Source organism: Brienomyrus brachyistius, chromosome 3, assembly GCF_023856365.1.
Source record: "Brienomyrus brachyistius isolate T26 chromosome 3, BBRACH_0.4, whole genome shotgun sequence".
NCBI lineage: Eukaryota > Metazoa > Chordata > Actinopteri > Osteoglossiformes > Mormyridae > Brienomyrus > Brienomyrus brachyistius.
In genome coordinates this window covers 1,647,930-1,671,656 of record NC_064535.1, presented here as the reverse complement: position 1 = coordinate 1,671,656, position 23,727 = coordinate 1,647,930, and the positions used below count along the sequence as shown (strand labels likewise).

Genomic DNA, 23,727 nt, shown 5'->3' with positions numbered 1-23,727 from the left:
ATCTTCCACACACACTCACGCAGGTCTCCCCTTACGCACATCTTGTACTGTTCTCCTGTGGTCTCCATCAGGCCCTCATTGGCTGATCTGTGCCCTTGTTAGCATGTGTTAGCCTGGCCCTCATGCCTGCACGTCCTTCCTTTATGTAGCGCTCTTCTCCTCGTGGCACGATAGCCAGCCGCACCGGGGAAGGGGGGGTATGTTTGGCAGTCATTGTTAACGTCCCTGTCCTTCATCGTTTTTGAGCTTTTTTCTTTAATCCTTAGCAACATCCTGTCTTAATTAATGTACAGCTAAATCAGTGTAGGGAAATTTTGACATTTAAAAACACCCGGACATTCTGGGTTGTTTCGGAAGCACAGATGATCAGGACCGTGTGAGACTGAGCCATCAGTGTGCAATGTGGAATGTTCCGGAGCTGAGAGCATCCTGTTAACCTGCCCCTCCCGTGTGACTGCTCTGCCACCCCAGCTCTCATGACACATTTCTCTGCATCATGTGGCCTTTTCTTTCACTGTATTTCACAGTCAAGTGGCTCGGCTGAATTTTTTTTCCTCCTTTTTTATTTGGGAGAATGAACATGGGGCATTAAAGATGCCATAATGGGTGAAGCCACTGTGATGTTACCTAATTAAGTGTCTTTAATTAAATGCAGAGCTGCTGTTGTCGTGGTTTTCCTGGTGACTGCTGAGAGAAGCTGGACAGTGAGCCACGTGATTAGTTCACAGCTGCCATGTTTATACGGTGACAAGGTTGTCCACTTCCCATGCCTCTGGGTCATGTGACTGCAATGGCCGCCCATTTTTGTAGAGAGCCTTGTTTAAATGTGTATTTGTACATCCTATATGTTGACTTGTTGCTATGATGGCCAACAATACACAAAGACCAGCTGTAGCATGAAGCCACACCCCCCAGTTTCCCAGCTGTCACTCTGGGTAACGGCGCTTACCAGTTGAACCGCACCTCCAGTCAGAGCAGCCTATCAGGAAGGAGCTTTCCCAGCTGTCACTCTGGGTAACTGTGGTGACCAGTTGGACTCCAGAGTCGTGTAGCCCGTAGACATGTGTGATGTGTTCCGCAGGAACGCTGTGGATGCTCAGTGAGACTCGCCCGCGGTCGCTGAGAGGGCGAAGGGGACCCATGAGGATACATTTATGTCAAACGCTCCACCCCCTAGGACCGTCATGTGATCTGAGCTGCATCTCCAGTCTGATCCTCCATCTCCCTGCTCTGTGCACGTCCATTTATTTCTGGAAGGGCTTGCGAAGCTGAGCGGGCTTTAGCATGGCCTTTCTCGCTAATGCGTAGAGTAGCAGCTTCAGCCAGAGCCCCTTTCCTCATCCCATTTCTGTCTCACTGGGAAGCCATTTTTATTTAGCTTGTCCTGAAATCACACTGCTGCCGTCCTGCCATGCCTGCTTGAGTCACTGGCTTAGACAGGTTCCTTCTGATTAGCTTCTCTCTCACCTGAGGGGGCAACAAAATCTCTTAGTTCTTTTTTTTTAAATCGTGTTTACTGCCGTTTAGGAAAAAATGCTTTCTGCAGCAGGGACCTCTCATAATCATTTAAAAAATTCCTGCAAACTCCCCCTGCAGTTCTCTCTTTCTGCCTGCAGCTGTTTCTCTCCCCCTGCAGCTCTCTCTCCCCTGCAGCTCTCTCTCTCCCCTACAGCTCTCTCCCCCTGCAGCTCTCTCTCCCCTACAGCTCTGTGCCCCTGCAGCTCTCTCTCTCCCCTACAGCTCTCTGCCCCTGCAGCTCTCTCTCTCCCCTACAGCTCTCTCCCCCTGCAGCTCTCTCTCCCCTACAGCTCTCTTCCCCTGCAGCTCTCTCCCCCTGCAGCTCTCTCTCCCCTACAGCTCTCTGCCCCTGCAGCTCTCTCTCTCCCCTACAGCTCTCTGCCCCCGCAGCTCTCTCTCTCCCCTACAGCTCTCTCCCCCTGCAGCCCTCTCTCCCCTACAGCTCTCTTACCCTGCAGCTCTCTCCCCCTGCAGCTCTCTCTCCCCTACAGCTCTCTGCCCCTGCAGCTCTCTCTCTCCCCTACAGCTCTCTGCCCCTGCAGCTCTCTCTCTCCCCTACAGCTCTCTCCCCCTGCAGCTCTCTCTCTCCCCTACAGCTCTCTTCCCCTGCAGCTCTCTCCCCCTGCAGCTCTCTCTCCCCTACAGCTCTCTGCCCCTGCAGCTCTCTCTCTCCCCTACAGTTCTCTTCCCCTGCAGCTCTCTCTCCCCTACAGCTCTCTCCCCCCTACAGCTCTCTCCCCCTACAGCTCTCTCCCCCTACAGCTCACTCTTTCCTCTTGCAGCTATCTCCTCCTGCAGCTCTCTACCTCTGCAGCTCTCTCCATGTGCAGCTCTCTCCCCCTGCAGCTCTCTCTCCTCCAGCAGCTCACTCTTTTCCCCTGCAGTTCTCTCTCTCTCTGTCTCTCTCTTTCTCGTCCCCCATGCAGAGTGTGTTTTGGGGGCTAGTGCCCCCCAGGCTGCCTGGCCATTAGCTGGTGATTAAAGTATTAATACAGGGCCCCGAAGACTGAAGGCAGGCAGGTGAAAGAAGGAAAATTACACAAACGGTAAATCTAGTAAGTAGCTCATTAAAAATGAAAAAAAAAATGCTTGTAAAAGATTGGACTGAATCTGATATCGGCTGCGTTTTACATCAATTTGCAGTTTTCCTGATGTTTCACACTTGGCTAATTGAATTTATACTGCCTCCCTGCAGTGTGTACGCACATGGGTCGCACGTTTACCAAAGTCACTAATAAACAGTGAAGTAACAGCCTGGGGGGCAATACACATTACCACGAGGGATGCAGTGAGTATGGGCGGCTCTGTAACACAGTGCTCAGCCTTGTCCAATGTGGGGAGCCGCAACCTGGCACCCCCACTGTCCCTGGACTGCCCTCTGACTCCCCCGGTTTGTCTCATGGGGGGCTGCAGTCTCACCTCCCCTGTCCCTGGCGTGGCCTGAATCCTGTCTCCTGCACCTTTTAGGTCCCCCCTTCCTAGGCATAATGCGGTTTTATTAAACTGATCACTGCAAAAAATGTTCACAACCCAGCACAGTGTAAAGTTGATTATTCAGCTCAGCACTAATACATATCCCACTGCCAGAAATGTTCTAATAATTAATCTAGCAGTTCATGACGATTAATTTTTAACGCATGATATGACATCATCAAAGGATAACTTTCAGTTTATATGACATCATCAATCAGGATCCTCAGCACCACTTTGTGTGCATCAAAAGTTAAAGGGTGTTTCTCATTACCAAGATCACACTTGTGGTCTTGGCAAGACCGGTCCAGCTAACTTACAAGACTAAACTTGGAGTCAATGAATCATAGGATTGGTCTTGTTTAGCGGGGATGCAACTGATGCATCCTTGATTGGTCTTTAGCAATGGAAGATGATGTAATGGGTACACAGGAAGTACGGTCAAGTGTGCATATTGAGGAACACTCAATGGCTGCGTACCTTTTGACCTGTGGCTGATCGGCTGACTGCCTGATCACATTTACATTTGAGTCAAACTGAAATTTTGAGAAAATGTTTGTAGCTGATGGCCCATATTCTAGCATATAATAAAGCATTCTGGCAGGGGGGGCTGGGGGGCTGGACACAGGGATCCCCCAGCAGTGAATGATGAACGGCCCAGAATTCCCATCCCTCTATTCTGCCATTCGGCGTGACAGTGAAGCGGGAAGCTACAGCGTCTATTGGGGGGGGGTGTGTTTGCAGGGGGCGGGGGGGGAGGGTCAATGTTCCTTTACGGGGCCATTCTCTGGGGCCTTTGTTATCATTGATCGTGATGTTTTCTGGATGTACTGGGACTCGCTGATCCACAACCAGCTCATCTATCTTTCAGGATTTGTGGGAAGTCACTGTGAAATTGACACCGTCGAGTGCATCTCCCAGCCGTGCCTGAGGGAGGGCGTCTGCGCAGACAGGGTGGGGGCCTGTAGGTGGGACGGCCTCCGCCGCCACTCTCAGACCCACATTTACGGGCCATGCGCCACATAGCGGCTCAGGCCTCTCATTTTGCAGCATTACTCTCCATACTTAATACAGTACATCTCTCCGGTTCCATAAAGGTCCTTGTCTAAAGGGAATGAAGCTTTATGTACAATTTGCATGAATTCGACTCCAGGGGTGTGTTAGTTGTTTGAATGTGTATTTTTACATTTTATATTTTGACTTGTTGCTATGATGGCCAACAATAGACAAAGACCAGCTGTAGCATGAAGCCACACCCCAGCTGTGCATAGGATCAGCCATTTTACGTCAGGCACGGTGAAGATGCAGACCGCAGTGAGCGTGGTGAAGCCCCTTTAACCTGAGATGCAGCTGCCCGCCAGCCAGGTGAAGGATGGCAATTTGCCCCTATATTCTTTGGTTTGGTCCATTTTCCGCCCCCCCCCCCCCCCCCCCCCCTTATGGACTTGTGTGCGGGACATGGAGAATTAGGCTGTGGAGCATCTCCTGTAAACTGTGCTACAGGACAACCTGGCAATCTGCTTGAGGCTGATGTTTGCTCACAGAGATTAAAGGGGGGCGGGTATCTTGCTTTCTGCTCCCCCCCCGCCACCCTTTAATATCCGGCTCTGACTGCCAGGTTCTGGTGTGCCTGCACCCCCAGCCCCTTTGGGCCTGTCTGCGATCGGGATGTGAATGAGTGTGACGCCTCACCCTGTCTGCATGGGGGGTCCGTATAGACACGGTCGGCAGCACCCACTGCAACTGGCCCCCCTGATAATGGTAACACCCCCCTCCCACCAATCCACCGCAGGTGACAGATCAGAATCGAGTGAGAGACGTGGGCCTCAATATAAATCCCCCCCCGCCACAGGTCGTCTGTGGTGTCGTGTGCAGAAGTCATTTGCTATTGCTAATCTCACCTTTCACTCTTCATTAGAATGACCACTAATGCTTCACTTTACCAACAACTGATCTATGTGTTTGTTTTTTAAGCTCTCAGATGACGATCGAGTTTCACTGTTAGGCCACCTGTTCTCTTTGCTGTCGAGTGACACAGAGATTAATGTCATTTTCCCTGTCGTAGTGCATAATCGATCTCTCCTGTTCCCAGGCAGGGGAGAGCAGCATCCTGCACCGTCTTGCCGCGCCACAGAACCTAAGCGGCGCTGCGTCTGATTCCCATCATTCCTGTTTTTTTCCTCGTTTTGCTCCTGGCTTAGTTCGAGCCATTACTCTCTCAGGTCTGACGATCCGGGGCCGTCCCTGGGGGGCCCAGCCCTCAAGATATATTTCACCACGGCTTCCATCCATAAGAGCTGCCACAGGACATTTTCTGTAAGGCGGCATGCAGCATTGTGACTCCTTCAGAGATCAGCTGAAACAGCTTCTTCCTGGTACTGGGGGTGCGGCTTGGGACGCATAACGATTTTCCCTTTTTACCTGCATGATTAATCCTCCCCCCCCCCCCCCCCCGGTGGCTAACAGCGCTCACTCCAGCATGTGAGCCTGTTTCTCATGCGGTTCCGATGGTTGAATGGTCGATGGCCGAAGCCTTCTCCGCTTCTGTGACGACCATAGTCTTCTCCACTTCTGTGACGAACGTCTCCTTCTCCGCTTCTGTGACGACCGTCTCCTTCTCCGCTTCTGTGACGACCGTCTCCTTCTCCGCTTCTGTGACGACCGTCGTCTTCTCCGCTTCTGTGACGACCGTCACCTTCTCCGCTTCTGTGACGACCGTCTCCTTCTCCGCTTCTGTGACGACCGTCTCCTTCTCCGCTTCTGTGACGACCGTCTCCTTCTCCGCTTCTGTGACGACCGTCTACTTCTCCGCTTCTGTGACGACCGTCTCCTTCTCCGCTTCTGTGACGACCGTCTCCTTCTCCGCTTCTGTGACGACCGTCTCCTTCTCCGCTTCTGTGACGACCGTCTCCTCCGCTTCTGTGACGACCATCGTCTTCTCCGCTTCTGTGACGACCGTCTCCTTCTCCGCTTCTGTGACGACCGTCGTCTTCTCCACTTCTGTGACAACCGTCTCCTTCTCCGCTTCTGTGACGACCGTCTCCTTCTCCGCTTCTGTGACGACCGTCTACTTCTCCGCTTCTGAGACGACCGTCTCCTTCTCCGCTTCTGTGACGACCGTCTCCTTCTCCGCTTCTGTGACGACCGTCGCCTTCTCCGCTTCTGTGACGACCGTCGCCTTCTCCGCTTCTGTGACGACCGTCGCCTTCTCCGCTTCTGTGACGACCGTCTCCTTCTCCGCTTCTGTGACGACCGTCGCCTTCTCCGCTTCTGTGACGACCGTCTCCTTCTCCGCTTCTGTGACGACCGTCTCCTTCTCCGCTTCTGTGACGACCGTCTCCTTCTCCGCTTCTGTGACGACCGTCTACTTCTCCGCTTCTGTGACGACCGTCTCCTTCTCCACTTCTGTGACGACCGTCTCCTTCTCCGCTTCTGTGACGACCGTCTCCTTCTCCGCTTCTGTGACGACCATCGTCTTCTCCGCTTCTGTGACGACCGTCTCCTTCTCCGCTTCTGTGATTGACCGTCGTCTTCTCCACTTCTGTGACAACCGTCTCCTTCTCCGCTTCTGTGACGACCGTCTCCTTCTCCGCTTCTGTGACGACCGTCTACTTCTCCGCTTCTGTGACGACCGTCTCCTTCTCCGCTTCTGTGACGACCGTCTCCTTCTCCGCTTCTGTGACGACCGTCGCCTTCTCCGCTTCTGTGACGACCGTCTCCTTCCCCGCTTCTGTGACGACCGTCGCCTTCTCCGCTTCTGTGACGACCGTCGCCTTCTCCGCTTCTGTGACGACCGTCTCCTTCTCCGCTTCTGTGACGACCGTCGCCTTCTCCGCTTCTGTGACGACCGTCGCCTTCTCCGCTTCTGTGACGACCGTCTCCTTCTCCGCTTCTGTGACGACCGTCGCCTTCTCCGCTTCTGTGACGACCGTCTCCTTCTCCGCTTCTGTGACGACCGTCTACTTCTCCGCTTCTGTGACGACCGTCTCCTTCTCCGCTTCTGTGACGACCGTCTACTTCTCCGCTTCTGTGACGACCGTCTCCTTCTCCGCTTCTGTGACGACCGTCTCCTTCTCCGCTTCTGTGACGACCGTCTACTTCTCCGCTTCTGTGACGACCGTCTCCTTCTCCGCTTCTGTGACGACCGTCTCCTTCTCCGCTTCTGTGACGACCATCGTCTTCTCCGCTTCTGTGACGACCGTCTCCTTCTCCGCTTCAGTGACGACCGTCGTCTTCTCCACTTCTGTGACGACCGTCTCCTTCTCCGCTTCTGTGACGACCGTCTCCTTCTCCGCTTCTGTGACGACCGTCTACTTCTCCGCTTCTGTGACGACCGTCTCCTTCTCCACTTCTGTGGAGACCATCGCGTTCTCCGCTTCTTTGACGACCGTCTCCTTCTCCGCTTCTGTGACGACCGTCTCCTTCTCCGCTTCTGTGACGACCGTCTACTTCTCCGCTTCTGTGACGACCGTCTCCTTCTCCGCTTCTGTGACGACCGTCTACTTCTCCGCTTCTGTGACGACCGTCTCCTTCTCCGCTTCTGTGACGACCGTGTCCTTCTCCGCTTCTGTGACGACCGATCTACTTCTCCGCTTCTGTGACGACCGTCTCCTTCTCCGCTTCTATGACGACCGTCTCCTTCTCCGCTTCTGTGATGACCATCGTCTTCTCCGCTTCTGTGACGACCGTCTCCTTCTCCGCTTCTGTGACGACCGTCGTCTTCTCCACTTCTGTGACGACCGTCTCCTTCTCCGCTTCTGTGACGACCGTCTCCTTCTCCGCTTCTGTGACGACCGTCTACTTCTCCGCTTCTGTGACGACCGTCTACTTCTCCGCTTCTGTGATGACCGTCTCCTTCTCCGCTTCTGTGACGACCGTCTACTTCTCCGCTTCTGTGACGACCGTCTCCTTCTCCGCTTCTGTGACGACCGTCTCCTTCTCCGCTTCTGTGACGACCGTCTACTTCTCCGCTTCTGTGACGACCGTCTCCTTCTCCGCTTCTGTGACGACCGTCTCCTTCTCCGCTTCTGTGATGACCATCGTCTTCTCCGCTTCTGTGACGACCGTCTCCTTCTCCGCTTCTGTGACGACCATCGTCTTCTCCACTTCTGTGACGACCGTCTCCTTCTCCGCTTCTGTGACGACCGTCTCCTTCTCCGCTTCTGTGACGACCGTCTACTTCTCCGCTTCTGTGACGACCGTCTCCTTCTCCGCTTCTGTGACGACCGTCTCCTTCTCCGCTTCTGTGACGACCGTCTCCTTCTCCGCTTCTGTGATGACCGTCTACTTCTCCGCTTCTGTGACGACCGTCGCCTTCTCCGCTTCTGTGACGACCGTCTCCTTCCCCGCTTCTGTGACGACCGTCTCCTTCTCCGCTTCTGTGACGACCGTCTACTTCTCCGCTTCTGTGACGACCGTCTCCTTCTCCGCTTCTGTGACGACCGTCTACTTCTCCGCTTCTGTGACGACCGTCTCCTTCTCCGCTTCTGTGACGACCGTCTCCTTCTCCGCTTCTGTGACGACCGTCTACTTCTCCGCTTCTGTGACGACCGTCTCCTTCTCCGCTTCTGTGACGACCGTCTCCTTCTCCGCTTCTGTGACGACCGTCGTCTTCTCCGCTTCTGTGACGACCGTCTCCTTCTCCGCTTCAGTGACGACCGTCGTCTTCTCCGCTTCTGTGACGACCGTCTCCTTCTCCGCTTCTGTGACGACCGTCTCCTTCTCCGCTTCTGTGACGACCGTCTACTTCTCCGCTTCTGTGACGACCGTCTCCTTCTCCGCTTCTGTGGAGACCATCGCGTTCTCCGCTTCTTTGACGACCGTCTCCTTCTCCGCTTCTGTGACGACCGTCTCCTTCTCCGCTTCTGTGACGACCGTCTACTTCTCCGCTTCTGTGACGACCGTCTCCTTCTCCGCTTCTGTGACGACCGTCTACTTCTCCGCTTCTGTGACGACCGTCTCCTTCTCCGCTTCTGTGACGACCGTGTCCTTCTCCGCTTCTGTGACGACCGTCTACTTCTCCGCTTCTGTGACGACCGTCTCCTTCTCCGCTTCTATGACGACCGTCTCCTTCTCCGCTTCTGTGATGACCATCGTCTTCTCCGCTTCTGTGACGACCGTCTCCTTCTCCGCTTCTGTGACGACCGTCGTCTTCTCCACTTCTGTGACGACCGTCTCCTTCTCCGCTTCTGTGACGACCGTCTCCTTCTCCGCTTCTGTGACGACCGTCTCCTTCTCCGCTTCTGTGACGACCGTCTACTTCTCCGCTTCTGTGACGACCGTCTACTTCTCCGCTTCTGTGATGACCGTCTCCTTCTCCGCTTCTGTGACGACCATCTACTTCTCCGCTTCTGTGACGACCGTCTCCTTCTCCGCTACTGTGACGACCGTCTCCTTCTCCGCTTCTGTGACGACCGTCTACTTCTCCGCTTCTGTGACGACCGTCTCCTTCTCCGCTTCTGTGACGACCGTCTCCTTCTCCGCTTCTGTGATGACCATCGTCTTCTCCGCTTCTGTGACGACCGTCTCCTTCTCCGCTTCTGTGACGACCATCGTCTTCTCCACTTCTGTGACGACCGTCTCCTTCTCCGCTTCTGTGACGACCGTCTCCTTCTCCGCTTCTGTGACGACCGTCTACTTCTCCGCTTCTGTGACGACCGTCTACTTCTCCGCTTCTGTGACGACCGTCTCCTTCTCCGCTTCTGTGACGACCGTCTACTTCTCCGCTTCTGTGACGACCGTCTCCTTCTCCGCTTCTGTGACGACCGTCTCCTTCTCCGCTTCTGTGATGACCGTCTACTTCTCCGCTTCTGTGACGACCGTCGCCTTCTCCGCTTCTGTGACGACCGTCTCCTTCCCCGCTTCTGTGACGACCGTCGCCTTCCCCGCTTCTGTGACGACCGTCGCCTTCTCCGCTTCTGTGAGGACCGTCTCCTTCTCCGCTTCTGTGATGACCGTCGTCTTTTCCACTTCTGTGCTCACTGTTACACTTTTATCAGGTTTATGCATAATTGCAGAGTTTTCATTTTTTTCCAGAAAAGGGCTGATTCACAGAGCTGGTAACCGTCTAAAAAATTCTGAATATTTATAGCTATAATTTATCCACATGCCACATGATCTTTGAGAAAATTCTGCATGAAAATGGTTCCCAGTGTATTTAACACTGGATCATACACCGGTCTCGACATTCTGACATCAGTACGCAGTGTTTGAACAAGCCTGTCCCTCGGTATTACCTTAAAGCTTTACTTCTTTAAGGTTCCTGTGGCGAGGAGTAAATGGGATAGAAGTGGAAGATTATCATTTAATTTCTTTCACTTCCTTTGATCAATTTGTCAGAGATCCTTTAAGACGGCCAACCGTGGGATTAAACCGTGGGATTTTTAAATATTCTTTTAAATAGTCTTTTTATTTTGCAAAATGCATTATTTATCACCTTCGGGGAGGAAATCACAAAAGCAGATTATAATATTTTATCGGCTGTAAGAAAACAAACAGTCTGTCATTTAGATTTAGGTCTGAGCATGTAGACACACTGGACGTGCTGGTTCTGCAGTTTATTTTGTTAGTAATAAATAAATAGTAAACAGTATTATTGTGAATAAATAGTGGCAATAAGTGTTTAAGTCCTGGATGTTGCCATAGGCGCACGGGGAAGTTTGAATCAGCCGGTGGATGTTCACGATTACAAGGCTCACATGCAGAAAGTCAGACTTTACGAGACATGCAGCTTGTGACGTTTTCCTCGCGGCGCCTCCAGGAGGTTCAGGTCCCCCCTGGCGAGCTACGTGTAAAGGGCACGGGCTGAGGGTGCCGGGTGAGAAGGCCTATAGAACCACCGCCATACCGGTGCCGTGGCGGAGGGCAGCCTGGGATCTGTTTTGGAAATCGAGACGGCGGCTGTCTTAAGGAATGTAGACAAGTGCGTGAAGATGCTTCAAGTAGAACACCAAGAAACTCTTCGTGATTTTGTTCATGATGACAATCATGTGGTCCAGGGGTGCCACACTTGAGGGAGGTTAGGCTGATTCCAAGGGGCCCTCAGGGGGCTGGGGGCCCGGTGTAATGTGCTTTCATGGGGCCCAAAGTCTTGCCCCTTTGCCGCAGACACTCATATTCAGTAAAATAAAAACTCGATGCTGTTTGAGGGCTAACTACAGTAGACATCTGAATTCTGGATCTTGAAATAAAATTTACCATATTATCACCGAATTTAAGGGGTCTTTCTGCAACATCACTACAATACCCCCAAAAATGTCTCCCCAGGGTCTCGTATCCCAACCCTGTGCTGGGGAATAGGGCTGCCTTTAAGGCAGCAAGGTGGAGTTGGTTTGTCTTGCCATTAATTTCTGTCCCTAATTAGATTGATGCTCCTAATTTGCCACCGGCCAGCGGCATGCTGCTTGTACCGGACCACTGAAGCAGAAACGGATCAATCGGGGCAGCTCTGTGGGGCCGGTGTAGCCAAGGTGACAGAACGCAGCGACGTTGAGCAGTGGAGATGCTTTAATGATGAAACATTAGCCACCGCCCCTTTAAACAGAAACGCCCTGTTCAGTTCAGAGAGACTTCATAGAGGAACCGCAATCACGGTCAGTCATTAAGAAGTTACTGCTCTTTGTCCCGGCTAATTCTCCTTAAATTAATCAAGAACAGCTCCTACTCATATACGCTGCCCGTATTGACATTCTGGTGTCAGATCGAAGTATTAATGGCACTGAGTGACCTTCAATGCTTCTGTAAGTAAATCTATAAACAGCGGAGTGATTTGTCTGTCCTCCCACACGTGTAATTTATCGCCAGTGATCCCCGGGTCTCTGCAGACCCCGCTTGTCTTCACTGGGGCACTCAGAAGCTTTATGAAGTAGACTGATTCTTTCGTTTCATTGGAGCTCCTCCACAGAGTAACACAGAGAGACTGTAATATCAGCCAGGGGTGACGTGTGATTAGACTGGAACTGGTGACATCAAATCCGACCCTCACTTATTAAGACTGCAAGTGAGTGAGTGTGTGTGAGCCTGCATGTGCTTTTGTAATTGTTAGATTGTAGGGACCAGTTCCTCACAATATGATAAAAACCAGTAAGTTTTTACCTTGTGGGAGCAAAGGTAACCTCAGTTTAATAAAAATCTGTGACTGCAACCAGAAAACTAAAAATGCCAAAAGTCTTGTATTTTGTTTGGTTATTTGTGGGTAAGGTTAGGGCTGGGTAGGGGTTATGGTCAGCATGCTGAGATTAGAGTTTTCCCCATTGAAACGAATGAAGAGTCCCCACGAAGATATGTGTGTGTGTGTGTGTGTGTGTGTGTGTGTGTGTGTGTGTGTGTGTGTGTGTGTGTGTGTGAGAGAGAGAGAGATAGAGAGGCAGAATCTGTCAGAAGGGCTGTAATTATAATGTATTATGTGGTAAAACTCAAAGTCGTCACCACATCCATCTGAGAGGCACCACCCCCCCCCCCCCGACTCAGAGACACACCCCTATCACAACCTCCTACACAAACCCAGGGCTAAAACATTCGGCAACCCAATTACTGCGGCTGAATTACAGTACATGTGAAATACAGGAGGTGGAGGGCAGACAGACTCGTGACTGGTGGGGAGACAGAACAAAGGGGGCAGAATCAGACTGAGATGGGGGGGGGGGGGGGGCTCTGTACTGCGGGCAGAATCAGACTGAGATGGGGGGGGGGGGCTCTGTACCGCGGGCAGAATCAGACTGAGATGGGGGGGGGGGTTCTGTACCACAGGCAGTATCAGACTGAGATGGGGGGGGGGGGGGCTCTGTACCACAGGCAGTATCAGACTGAGATGGGGGGGGGGGGGCTCTGTACTGCGGGCAGAATCAGACTGAGATGGGGGGGGGGGGGGGCTCTGTACTGCGGGCAGAATCAGACTGAGATGGGGGGGGGGGGGGGCTCTGTACTGCGGGCAGAATCAGACTGAGATGGGGGGGGGGGGGGGCTCTGTACTGCGGGCAGAATCAGACTGAGATGGGGGGGGCTCTGTACCGCGGGCAGAATCAGACTGAGATGGGGGGGGGGGGGGGGGGCTCTGTACTACAGGCAGTATCAGACTGAGATGGGTGGGGGGGGGGCTCTGTACTACAGGCAGTATCAGACTGAGATGGGTGGGGGGGGGGCTCTGTACCGCGGGCAGTATCAGACTGAGATGGGGGGGGGGGGGGGGCTCTGTACCGCGGGCAGAATCAGACTGAGATGGGGGGGGGGTCTGTACCGCGTAACGTGGCGCCCAGCGGGTTAACCCCCACTCACATGCGGTGCAGTGCTGTGACAATGACTGGGACGCCCCTTCATGCAGGGAGACGATTGTGATCTGACCCCAGCATCAGCTTGATCCAAACCTACTGTGATCTAAGCGACATCCCCAGGGGACTGCAGTGACCCCAGTGGATCATACTGCACAGCAATACCCATGAATGTCTCCAGCTCTCCAGGAAAATGCATGTTAGCATGTACATATTTGCATTTTATTAATTTAAGAGCCACTTGTATCCAAAGCGAAGCACATTTTTTGAGAAAGCAAGGTCAGACGGTCCCTGGAGCAGTCGGGGGTTAGGGGCCCTGCTCAGGGGCCCGATGGTGACATCACTCAGAGCATTACTTGACATCCATGTATGCTACTTGATTGTAATGGATTTTCATGGTAATCGTTCATTAGAAACCCTCTAATCTGCTCTAAACTGCTTTAAGCCAGCATAAGCAGAGAACAGTTAACCTGGTGCTCTTCACTGTGTCTGTGGCGCAGCTTCAGGCCTGCTGGCTCTCTCCTGCTCTCTCCTGTGCTCTCCTGCACTCTCCTGCTCTCTCCTGCTCTCTCCTGTGCTCTCCTGCTCTCTCCTGCTCTCTCCTGCACTCTCCTGCTCTCTCCTGCTCTCTCCTGCACTCTCCTGCTCTCTCCTGCTCTCTCCTGCACTCTCCTGCTCTCTCATGCACTCTCATGCACTCTCATGCACTCTCCTGCTCTCTCTCCTGCTCTCTCCTGCGCTCTCTCCTGCTGTCTCCTGCACTCTCCTGCTCTCCTGTACTCTCTCCTGCACTCTCCTGCTCTCTCCTGCACTCTCCTAGTCTCTCCTGCTCTCTCCTGTGCTCTCTCCTGCACTCTCCTGCTCTCTCCTGTGCTCTCCTGCACTCTCCTGCTCTCTTCTGCACTCTCCTGCTGTCTCCTGTGCTCTCTCCTGCTCTCTCCTGCTCTCTCCTGCACTCTCCTGCTCTCTCCTGCACTCTCCTGCTCTCTCCTGTGCTCTCTCCTGCTCTCTCCTGCTCTCTCCTGCACTCTCCTAGTCTCTCCTGCTCTTTCCTGTGCTCTCTCCTGCACTCTCCTGCTCTCTCCTGTGCTCTCCTGCACTCTCCTGCTCTCTTCTGCACTCTCCTGCTGTCTCCTGTGCTCTCTCCTGCACTATCCTGCTCTCTCCTGTGCTCTCTCCTGCTCTCTCCTGCTCTCTCCTGCTCTCTCCTGCACTCTCCTGCTCTCTCCTGCTCTCTCCTACACTCTCCTGCTCTCTTCTGCACTCTCCTGCTGTCTCCTGTGCTCTCTCCTGCTGTCTCCTGTGCTCTCTCCTGCTCTCTCCTGCTCTCTCCTGCTCTCTTCTGCACTCTCCTGCTCTCTCCTGTGCTCTCTCCTGCTCTCTTGTACTCTCTCCTGCATTTTCCTGCTCTCTCCTGTACTCTGTCCTGCTTTCTCCTGCTCTCTCCTGCACTCTCAACATGGAATGTTGAAGAGACGATGTTTACGATTTATTCTAAACCGCTTTCTCCTTCCTCATCTTTCCCCGTTTGTCTGTGAACTCGAATTTTGGACTTGGCCTGGTTCCTAAACAGGAGCAAGCCTCTCTCCATCACCATGGATCAGTCTCGTTTGCTATCTGCTCATGCTAATCCAGTCACAATCGCTCACTGCTGCAGAAAATAATGCTTGCAGCTCATTGGATGCCTGTCGATACCTACGATCCCTCTCCATACCAGCCAGAATCTCACCCCAAGCCATAAGGTCACTGAACAGCAGGTGAGCCCCCCCCCATTGTTAATATTCCACTTATGTTCCCTGCTGCCTTTGTGTTCTGCATCCCCCCACCCCCACAACTGTGGCATGAGAATTTCACTCAAGTCCTCCAAACTCATAACTTTGCTAGGGTGTACGCTGGGCTGGTACCCGGCCTGTGATCTAGAGGTTGCTGAGCCAAATCCCTCAGAGATTCGGCTGTGGTTGTCATGGTGACTCACCCGGCTGTATGGATGACTAAGCATCTGTGCCTCAGCTTGCAAATGAAAGTAATTAATAAGGTCAGGTACCTAGCGGCAGTCTGTGGGGAATTTTTTCCTGCTTTTTGTCTGTTACGTCTGTGTGGGTGATGCTTAGAACACCTTCCAATGAAGCTGCTTCTCCTGACCTCTCTGATTACAGAGCTGTGTTTTTCTCATGTTGGGTTTTTAATGCTCTTTATCCTTCTAATAACAGACTCCGGATATATACTGACTCGGAGACACTTTTTCTGAGAGTTACTCGAGTTGCTGAGCTACGTTGCAGAGTTACTCAGGAGGAATGCAAATTGCCGGTGAATGGGGCTCTTCCAAAAAACATAGCCAGTGAACGGCGCTCTTCCAAAAAACATCGCCAGTGAACGGCGCTCTTCCAAAAAACATCGCCAGTGAACGGCGCTCTTCCAAAAAACATCGCCAGTGAACGGCGCTCTTCCAAAAAACATCGCCAGTGAACAACGCTCTTCCAAAAAACATCGCCAGCGAACAACGCTCTTCCAAAAAACATCACCAGTGAACGGCGCACTTCCAAAAAACATCGCCAGTGAACAACACTCTTCCAAAAAACATCGCCAGTGAGCAACGCTCTTCCAAAAAACATCGCCAGTGAACGGCGCTCTTCCAAAAAACATCGCCAGTGAACAACGCTCTTCCAAAAAACATCGCCAGCGAACAACGCTCTTCCAAAAAACATCGCCAGTGAACGGCGCACTTCCAAAAAACATCGCCAGTGAACAACGCTCTTCCAAAAAACATCGCCAGTGAACAACGCTCTTCCAAAAAACATCGCCAGTGAACGGCGCTCTTCCAAAAAACATTGCCCGTGGTTAGATTTATACATTTTTTGGTGCATTTTATTTATTGGACCGGAGACGGTCACTTTCCCTCGTGCATGATTTCTGTCCTTTGCGAAATGCTGAAGCTGGCAGCCTCTGCTTTGGGATCATTAAAATCCCCCCTAAATATGATATCAGTACCGTGCTTCTGAAATCACTGCTCTCTGCTTAACCTACACGTCGGTCTTACCGTCTAATTGGACGACAGGGACGCATCGCATTTTTAAATTTGAGAACAAATTATTAACATCAGCTGCCCATGGCAACCTTTGTCTGTGAAATGAACACCCAGATGTGTTTTCGGGGCAGGAGGGGTCAGTGCAGTGAATGTTTTATAACTGGCGGGTTAATGTTGGTCTCTTTTACTCGCAGACAAACTGCTGCCTGGCATGCACACACACACACAGACACACACACAGACACACACACAGACAGACACACACACAGACACACACACAGACAGACACACACACACAGACACAGACACACACACACGCACAGACACACAGACAGACACACACACACAGACGCACACACACACAGAGACACACACACAGACGCACACACACACACAGACACACACACAGACAGACACACACACACAGACGCACACACACAGACACACACACAGACGCACACACACAGACACACACACAGACAGACACACACACACAGACACACACACACAGACACACACAGACACACACAGACACACACACACACACACGCACGCATCTTTGTAATTGTATCTTTGTGGGGAATCATTCATCTCTGTGGGGAAAACTCTAATACCAACATGCTGACTCTAACCCCCACCCAGCCCTGACCCCCACCCAGCCCTGACCCCCACCCAGCCCTGACCCCCACCCAGCCCTAACCCCCACCCAGCCCTGACCCCCACCCAGCCCTGACCCCCACCCAGCCCTGACCCCCACCCACAAGTAACCAAACTAATTAAGAGACTTTTGGCACTTTTATTTTTTTTTGATTACATTCACAGATTTTTATGCCGACCGTTCAATCAGTTTAAATGTTGTTATTTTGAGTTTATTATTACTATATTTGACTGACTTTGAGTGCTCTCATGAGTAGGTGTGATATATTTAAGAGACTTCAGAATTTGGTGTGTGGGTCGCGTGTGGCTTGGCAGGCTAAGCCTCTGTGCCTGGAGGGGGGGGTCGCACCAGGCCCTTAACCTCCAGCTCCATGGGCGCCACTGCGTGTGGCTGCCCTTCACTGCCAAGCTCGCTCTCACCTACATGTGTGTCACGGAGAGCAAGGTGGGGTGGGAGCAAAGAGAACAAGCTAATGTAGAATAGAAGTACAGTATGTGAAATGTAATTTTGTAATTTTGCAATACAGAATAAGGTAGTTAATTTTAATACCTTGCTTGGTGGCTATATTTGGTTGTTTATTTTGATACAAAATACCCCATTTGTAAGTTTATCAAAAAACATTTTGATGGATCTGCTCATTTCTGACCCTAACAATGAACCTTAAGCCCTATCCAGCTCTAACCTTAACCATAAGTAATCAAAAAATTTATTTTTTTTTTTATTGCAATCGCATTGAAAAAATGGTCCCTACGATGTTAAAATAACAGGTTGTGTCACATCGTGAGGACCAGTCTGTACAATATAACATATGCATGCCCACACACATAGACACACATGGTGACGGAGCAGGGGTCAGGACCCCTTTGGGTGCCAGATTAACAGAAAGCTGCTCCCCCCACAGGGCTGCGGTGTGAGATGATGCACAGGTGTGTCTCCCAGCCCTGCTGGAACAGCACCGGGGGCGAGACTGGCCCCTACAGCTACCGCTGTGTGTGCCCTGAGGGTCTTCCGGGGGCGACCTGTAGGACTGACACTGCCGGATGCATCAATGGGAGGTGAGCAGTTTCAGCCAGGGGGCGGGACAATCACCAAGATGTACCACCAAAGCCACGCGGTTCACAGTGACAGCGGCACCCTGAGATGGCTGTCGCTCTCGCCTCTTAATCACCCTCATTAGCATGTTGTAGGATTCCTGGAAAGGAGACTAATTCATCTTTGTTGTGCTTTTCTGTAGCTCCTAGGCTGTGCGGTGAGCAAATTGGCGTAGTGTGGGGTGTGGTTTGTTTGGACCGAGATGCTGAGATTTTAACAGAAGCCTCTTCAAATCCAATTTCAGCTGCATAAACACAGAATCCGAGTGCAGATGTTGCTGTGAGGCGGGATGGACCAAGGACAGCTGTGACACGGACATCAACGTAAGCCGTTCTTTCTGTCGATCTCGGGGGGGGGGGGGGGGGGGGGTGCGACAGGGCCCAGTGCATAATTCCTTTGAAAAGCATACAGGCCAGAAAATTGCTGCATGCTTCAGGAGTCAGCCTGTGTAAAGGAGCCGGGCCCAGAGCGCGGCTGCTGTTTGTTATAGATCTGCGGTAATTCGATTAGTCGGCTTCCCTCTATTCCTCCTGTTATTTCTCCCGCAGTCGGCTGAGTTTCTTTGGGAACCGGACCGCCCGGAACCTAATGGAATGTCGCCTTTGTGTTCGCACCGGAACGGTGTGGCCACAATCACTTGACCGCGGAGAGTTCCTTAATGAAGGTTACCTCCCTGCCCACACTGATCAATACGAAGCCCGAGCCTCCAGCAGAGATATTAATGCTCCGATATAACGTGCACACAGAGCAATTTAACGATTTCTTCCAGGAATCGTTATGTACAATGTACTGTTACTGATTATTTACTCTGGAGACTGAGTTCACTTCATATTGTTCAATAAAATAAAAAACATCTTTCTTCTCCTCATAGACAAAAGTAAGGATTTTACCCTTTTTACAATGAAAGTACAAAAATATGAAAAGATGAATCAAAAATCAAGCGCTCTGTCAGGCAGGAATGCTGAGTGCATTGACCTGTTTTTGGTGGTATTTTTGGAACGAGACGTTAAGAGTGCCCGTCTGAGACGTGTGTGACAGCGTACTGGCCCCGCCCCCCAGCACACACACACACACACACACCCACTGTGTCAGGGTAATATCTTCATGATGCTCCATCCTTTTCATCGCCTGTCCAAAGTGTCATTTAAAGTGTGTCAGGCTGTTTCAGATTCACCCAGAACCTTATACCGCTCAGGGGATCTCCACGTCAGTGGATGTAAAATGAAACCTTTATACCCAGAAGCATTCATTATAGTTCCACGGATATAGCTGTTCTTTCTGTCAGAAGATAAATGCAGTGTAAAGATGTTAATGTAACAAATAGTGTTTTTAAAAGTGTTCTGTCAGATATAGTTCCGCCTGTAAGTTCCTTGAGCCTTTCATGTAAGGAAGTGTTCATTTTGGTCAGAGACTGCTGGGCTCTTTGAGTTGGCAGAGGTGCCTGATCTAAATCCGCATACAGTTGATGTTGTCCACCAGGGGGCCCCGTGCATTACTGGACCCCTGCTCATGGTACCTTACCCTCAGTCACATTCCATGTTTTGTGAATGTCTGTTTTCCAAATGCTCAGGAATGCAGTTCCAATCCCTGCCTCAACAGCACCTCCTGCATGGACTGGATCGCCAGGTATGCTTGTATTTGCTGGGAAGGATACACTGGGATGAGCTGCGAGGTGGATGTGGATGTGTGTCGAGAATCTCTGATTTTCCTGCTCTGCCGCAACGGGGGCTTGTGTTTGGATGGACCTGGATCCAGCTTCACCTGCAGGTCAGTTTGTGGTCTTCGTGGTCTAGATTAAAGAAAGCTGAGCAGAAGTTTTCATTGGTGGATGAAGTTTAAAACTCAGAAAATCGACACCATAAGGAAACCAATCATCAGTGCTTCCGGATTAGCATTTCAAAGATATGATTAATACTGTTCTGGAAGTACGGGCAATGATTTATTTACATATGCAAACATCAGGAAATCGAACCTGATGCGATTAGGGTGTGATAGGTATGAATTATGAGCCGGTTAATGTGCATGTGATCCAACCATGGCATATTGATACTACGGGTTTGTGCCGTGCAATAAAACACGCAGAATCAGATGGGGCAAAGGACCCCCTTTTATTATTATCCATCATGTTTATTGCCGTTGTCTTTCATGGGCTGAAAAGCAGCATAATTGTAGGTGCCAATGCGTGCTGCTCCCTTAGTACAGCACAGGTGGCAGCTATGGTATATTTAATAGCGTAATGATGACATTTCAGATAGGCTTGTGAAGTCCATTGCCGTCTAATAGAGTGCGGCATTATAGGTAATGAGGATGGCTCCTCGTTACAAATTGTGCCAATTGTACGTCAACCAGTGGGTCAGTGTCGTGTTTGTTTGGGGTTGTAGCCGTCAGACATTTCAGGAACATGAGCAGGAGTCTCTGCTCTGTCTTTCCAGCAGAATTCCAATGGCAGCCTCATCTCTCAGAAATAAAATGATGCCCCTTCAGCCCCGCCCCCAGGCCTGTCCTTACCCCAGCCCCGCCGCCACCTCCAACCCACCTCCAGCCCGCCTCCAGGTCTGTCCTAGCCCCAGCCCCACCTCCACCTCCAATCCCGCCTCCACCTCCAGCCCGCCCCCAGGCCTGTCCTTGCCCCAGCCCCGCCTCCACCTCCAAACCCGCCCCCAGGCTTTCTCGTGATGAGTTTGTAGCTGGATTTATCTTCCTGCACGCTGAATATTCACAGAATATTCCGGTGGCACTCAGAGACAGGGGACAGAATTCTGCTGACTCCTTCAGAGTTGAAGCAAGACCTCTCTTTCTCTCCTCCTCACCTTGGTCCTTTTTTCTTTCCTCTTTTTCCTCTCTCCTTCTTTCTGCTTCTCCTCCTCTTCTCCTCTCCCTATCCAACCTCCCACTCTCCTCTCTAGTACTCTCCCCTCCTCTCCCTCTCTCCTCCCTGCCTCTTTCCCTCTCTCCTCTCTAATCCTCTCTCCTTTTCCCCCTTTCTCCTCCCTCCTCCTCTGCATACAGCTGTCCTGCGGGCTTCACCGGCACCACCTGTGAGGTGGAGGTGAACGAGTGCGACTCGGATCCCTGTTTCAACGGCGCTGTGTGTCAGGACCCTGTGAGCGGTTACCACTGCCGCTGTCTCCCAGGTACTGATGAGCCTATCCTTACTGGTAGCTCTGCAAGCCCTGCCGATCCATGATCGGCCAGTGAAGGACGGGATTCCGGAAAGAAACCTAGGCGTTTACAGGCAAATGCGCGTTAGTTTGCGACCCGCTGTGGATGGTGACCCAGCATTTCTATCAAGAAGAACAAGGACAGCAAATTCTCTTACTGGAAAGTAATGGAAGTTTCACCACAGCTGAGTGATTCACTCTTGGAGGTTCAACGATGATGTTAATGTCACTGTTTGTATGTTTGTAAATAAATGTAAAATGTAAGAAATGAGTTCTGTGAAGACACTGCATCCATCGCAAGACTTTCACAGTTTGTTCCGTCTAGACGGGTCACATGACTTTGCCCTCGATCTCGAAATAGGTATTTGACTATTCACAAAAAAATCAGATGCCCTTTACATTTCTACCTTCATGAGAGCAGAGTTAATCCTTTAAGTAGAAATTATCAAGGCTGCAGTCTGCAGTCTTCTGCCCTGTCACATCCAGCCCCCAGTGTGCGCCTGCACCCCAGCCTGGTCCTAAGCATTTGGAATAAGTTTATTTTCCCAGTCTAGGCCAGACAAAGACCAATCAGAAGACCACACTAGTCTTCATTGCCGCATAAGCTGTCCATGTCTTTGTTTGCAAATCCTGTTGCCTCATCATTCTGTGGTCATGGGTGGCTGTGTTTGTGTCTGTTGGCGGCTGTGTTTGTGTCTGTTGGCGGCTGTGTTTGTTTCTGTTGGCGGCTGTGTTTGTGTGTTGGCGGCTGTGTTTGTCTATGTTGCTGGCTGTGTTTGTGTGTGTTGGCGGCTGTGTTTGTGTGTGTTGGCGGCTGTGTTTGTGTCTGTTGGCGGCTGTGTTTGTGTGTTGGTGGCTGTGTTTGTGTGTGTTGGTGGCTGTCTTTGTGTGTGTTGGTGCCTGTATTTGTGTGTGTTTGCGGCTGTGTTTGTGTGTGTTGGCGGCTGTGTTTGTGTGTGTTGGCGGCTGTCTTTGTGTGTGTTGGCGCCTGTCTTTGTGTGTGTTGGCAGCTGTCTTTGTGTGTGTTGGTGCCTGTCTTTGTGTGTGTTGGCGGCTGTGTTTGTGTGTGTTGGCGGCTGTGTTTGTGTCTGTTGGCGGCTGTGTTTGTGTGTGTTGGCGGCTGTGTTTGTGTGTTGTTGGCTGTGTTTGTGTGTGTTGGCGGCTGTGTTTGTGTGTGTTGGTGCCTGTCTTTGTGTGTGTTGGCAGCTGTCTTTGTGTGTGTTGGTGCCTGTCTTTGTGTGTGTTGGTGGCTGTGTTTGTGTGTGTTGGCGGCTGTCTTTGTGTGCGTTGGTGCCTGTCTTTGTGTGTGTTGGCGGCTGTGTTTGTGTGTGTCGGTGGCTGTCTTTGTGTGTGTTGGTGCCTGTCTTTGTGTGTGTTGGTGCCTGTCTTTGTGTGTGTTGGCGGCTGTGTTTGTGTGTGTTGGTGCCTGTCTTTGTGTGTGTTGGCGGCTGTGTTTGTGTGTGTTGGTGGCTGTCTTTGTGTGTGTTGGCGGCTGTGTTTGTGTGTGTTGGTGGCTGTGTTTGTGTGTGTCGGTGGCTGTCTTTGTGTGTGTTGGCGGCTGTGTTTGTGTGTGTTGCAGTCTCTCCCTGTTTCATTCTCTTTCCAGATCTGTATGTGTGCGGTGTGTGATTCCCTGTGTGTTAGGTTCTCTCTGGGTCCCGGCAACTCGTTTGCATTCCCATGTTTGATTCCATATGTGATTCTGCATCCTGGCAGCTGGTGTGTATTTCCATGTAAGATTCCCTGCGTGATTCCATGTATGATCCTGTGTATGATTTCCTGCGTGATTCCATACAGTATGTGATCCCATGTATGATTCCATGTGTGATCCCGTGTGTGATTCCCTGTGTGTCACCTGTGTGTTGTCTCCATCCTGGAAGCCCTTCAGCAGGTGCTCTATTGCCTCTCGATCCCGCCAGGTTGGACGGACCTTCGCTGCGACACTGACATGAATGAATGTTTGCTGGAGGCCTGTGAGCAGGGACTCCGCATCCAGAACCTTCCAGGACATGGCTGCACCTGTTTCTGCCGGCCTGGGTTTGTGGTGAGTGCTCTTCTTCACACCCTCTCTGCTCCTCTTCCCTCTCTCAATCCCTAGTAGTAGCAGAGCCGTTCTTCTTACTGGCTGATTACCCATCATTCCCCTCTCTCAGAAGCTTGCTCGCTCTCAGACTGACAGGAGTGTTCGTGTTTCAGTTTCTCCTCTGCCTGCTTGTACACCCAGCTGGGAGTCTCGTTGTAATTGCCCCCCACCGCCCCGCTCCCCCGCCGCTGCACATAAAGCTAATTTATACCGTTATTTAGGTGACTCTGGAGACGCTGGCTTTGTCTGAAATATGATGCCTTCGCGAGCCGGTGCTGTTTACACAGCCCCCTCCGGTGACGCCGTCTGATTTACCGCCGCTTGTTGCAGTATTTTATTTTGCGGTACTATAACAAACAAATCGGAAAACGATCGTGCTGGATCTGCCGCCTTAATCTATCCTGCATCAATGTTAACGCTTGTTTCCTGTTGTCCAGGCATTTATATTAAATTCA

The 23,727-nt window shown here is 51.6% G+C and overlaps 1 protein-coding gene across 1 annotated transcript in view; it reads left to right on the top strand.

The window, feature by feature from the left end:
* LOC125738578 (protein eyes shut homolog) overlaps window positions 1-23,727 on the top strand; it is a 79,440-nt gene that overhangs the window by 47,581 nt on the left and 8,132 nt on the right. Inside the window, exons 5-9 of the mRNA XM_049007724.1 lie at window positions 17,838-17,991; window positions 18,273-18,351; window positions 19,599-19,795; window positions 21,038-21,162; window positions 23,109-23,233. Coding sequence (XP_048863681.1) covers window positions 17,838-17,991; window positions 18,273-18,351; window positions 19,599-19,795; window positions 21,038-21,162; window positions 23,109-23,233 — 680 coding nt within the window. The remainder of the gene's footprint in view (window positions 1-17,837; window positions 17,992-18,272; window positions 18,352-19,598; window positions 19,796-21,037; window positions 21,163-23,108; window positions 23,234-23,727) is intronic.